This window comes from Tupaia chinensis, unplaced genomic scaffold (genome assembly GCF_000334495.1).
Source record: "Tupaia chinensis unplaced genomic scaffold, TupChi_1.0 Scaffold147500_2, whole genome shotgun sequence".
NCBI lineage: Eukaryota > Metazoa > Chordata > Mammalia > Scandentia > Tupaiidae > Tupaia > Tupaia belangeri.
In genome coordinates, this window is record NW_006207352.1 from 741,883 (window position 1) to 743,357 (window position 1,475).

General features: G+C 65.2%; 1 protein-coding gene across 1 annotated transcript in view; it reads left to right on the forward strand.

Moving 5' to 3' along the window:
- Positions 1-413, forward strand: part of EEFSEC (eukaryotic elongation factor, selenocysteine-tRNA specific) — a 172,290-nt gene extending 171,877 nt beyond the window's left edge. Inside the window, exon 10 of the mRNA XM_027768810.1 lies at positions 54-413. Within this exon, the coding sequence (XP_027624611.1) occupies positions 54-170 (117 nt within the window). The 3' untranslated portion in view covers positions 171-413. The remainder of the gene's footprint in view (positions 1-53) is intronic.
- Positions 414-1,475: the final 1,062 nt, after the last annotated feature.

Below are 1,475 nucleotides of genomic sequence, written 5' to 3' on the forward strand. Positions count from 1 at the left end.
AGAAGATCCTGACGCCTGCCCTCAAGAAGCGAGGCCGGCCCGGCCGCGGGGAGGCCACGCCGCAGGAGGAGGGCAGCGAGCGGCCCGAGCCCTCGCAGCCTGTGACCCTCAGCCTGTCCTTCAAGCGCTACGTCTTTGACACCCACAAGCGCATGGTCCAGGCTCCCTGAGCTCTGGCCTCCCAGGCCCCTGGCCCAGCCACACGTGGCCCGGCCACCTTCTCTCCAGGTCCTAGCAGCCCAGGGACAGGCCGGGTCAAGAAGGGCTGGGGCTCCACACCCTGCACCTCACCCGGGGCAGCAGCCAGGCTCGCGGGAAAGGGCCAGAGCTGGTGGCCCCATTTCCTGGGCTGCTGGGGGTGGCCCTGGGGGGCAGGCCCATGGCAACTGCAAATAAACGCCCTTGCCCAGCCACTCTGGTGGTTTCTTTCTCTGGTTTTCCTGGGCCCTGCCACCTCGACAGGGCTGTTACCAGGGAATGTCGGGGGACCCAGGGCTCAGGGCCTGAATGCGAAGCCCAGCGGGTTGCAGGAGTCTGCAGGGCTTTGTGGGGAAGCTGGCAGGTGCTTGGGAAGGGAGAGAAAGCCGAAGACGCGGGTGAGGAGAGGCTCGGACGACACAGGACTGCTTTATCCCACGAGCAGTGCGCTACACCTTCATCTGCAGACACAGAACCTATCAACAGGGGCAGGCTGCGGTCACATGACGGGCCACTAAGCCCAGAGCAAAGGCAGAGAGGAGGAGGGAGGCCACACAGACACATCACACAGAGAGGAGGAGGAAGGAGGCCACGCGGACACGTCACACAGAGAGGAGGAGGGAGGCCACGCAGACACGTCACACAGGAGGAGGAGGGAGGCCACGCAGACACGTCACACAGAGATGTGGAGGAGGAGGGAGGCCACGCAGACACGTCACACAGAGAGGAGGAGGAGGGAGGCCACGCAGACACGTCACACAGACAAGAGGAGGAGGGAGACCACGCAGACACGTCACACAGAGAGGAGACACATCATACAATGTTCCTGTGTGGTTCCGGGAGGCGGGCAGCCCCTTCAGTGTGAGCAGAGCCCTTCGTGCCTGGACAGTGTGACCAGAGAGCCACAGGGGCCCAGCTGAGAGCTGGTGAGCAGGAGTTACCTAGGCCTGGTCCCTGCTCCCAGCTCTAGGTCCTGTCCTGTGCGGCCCACTGGCTTCTGCCAGTTCAGTGCCCCAGCTTTGGAATGACCAGCAGGGGCACGCGGGGGGCATGGGCTGCTGGGACAGTGCGTCTCGTCTGCCTGGGGCCCCCAGAGCCCCACCAGTCTGAGCTGACGCTTCTGGGCCCTCCACTGTAGGCTGGGCACCACCCCTGGCTCATGCAGCCTCTCCAGGAAGATGGTACCACTGAGCTGGGCTTCCCTGCCTCGAGGCCAGGCCCCTGTGCTACCCCCGGGAGAGGCCGGGAGGGCTGGCTGCTGAGAGTGGGGCGACGCC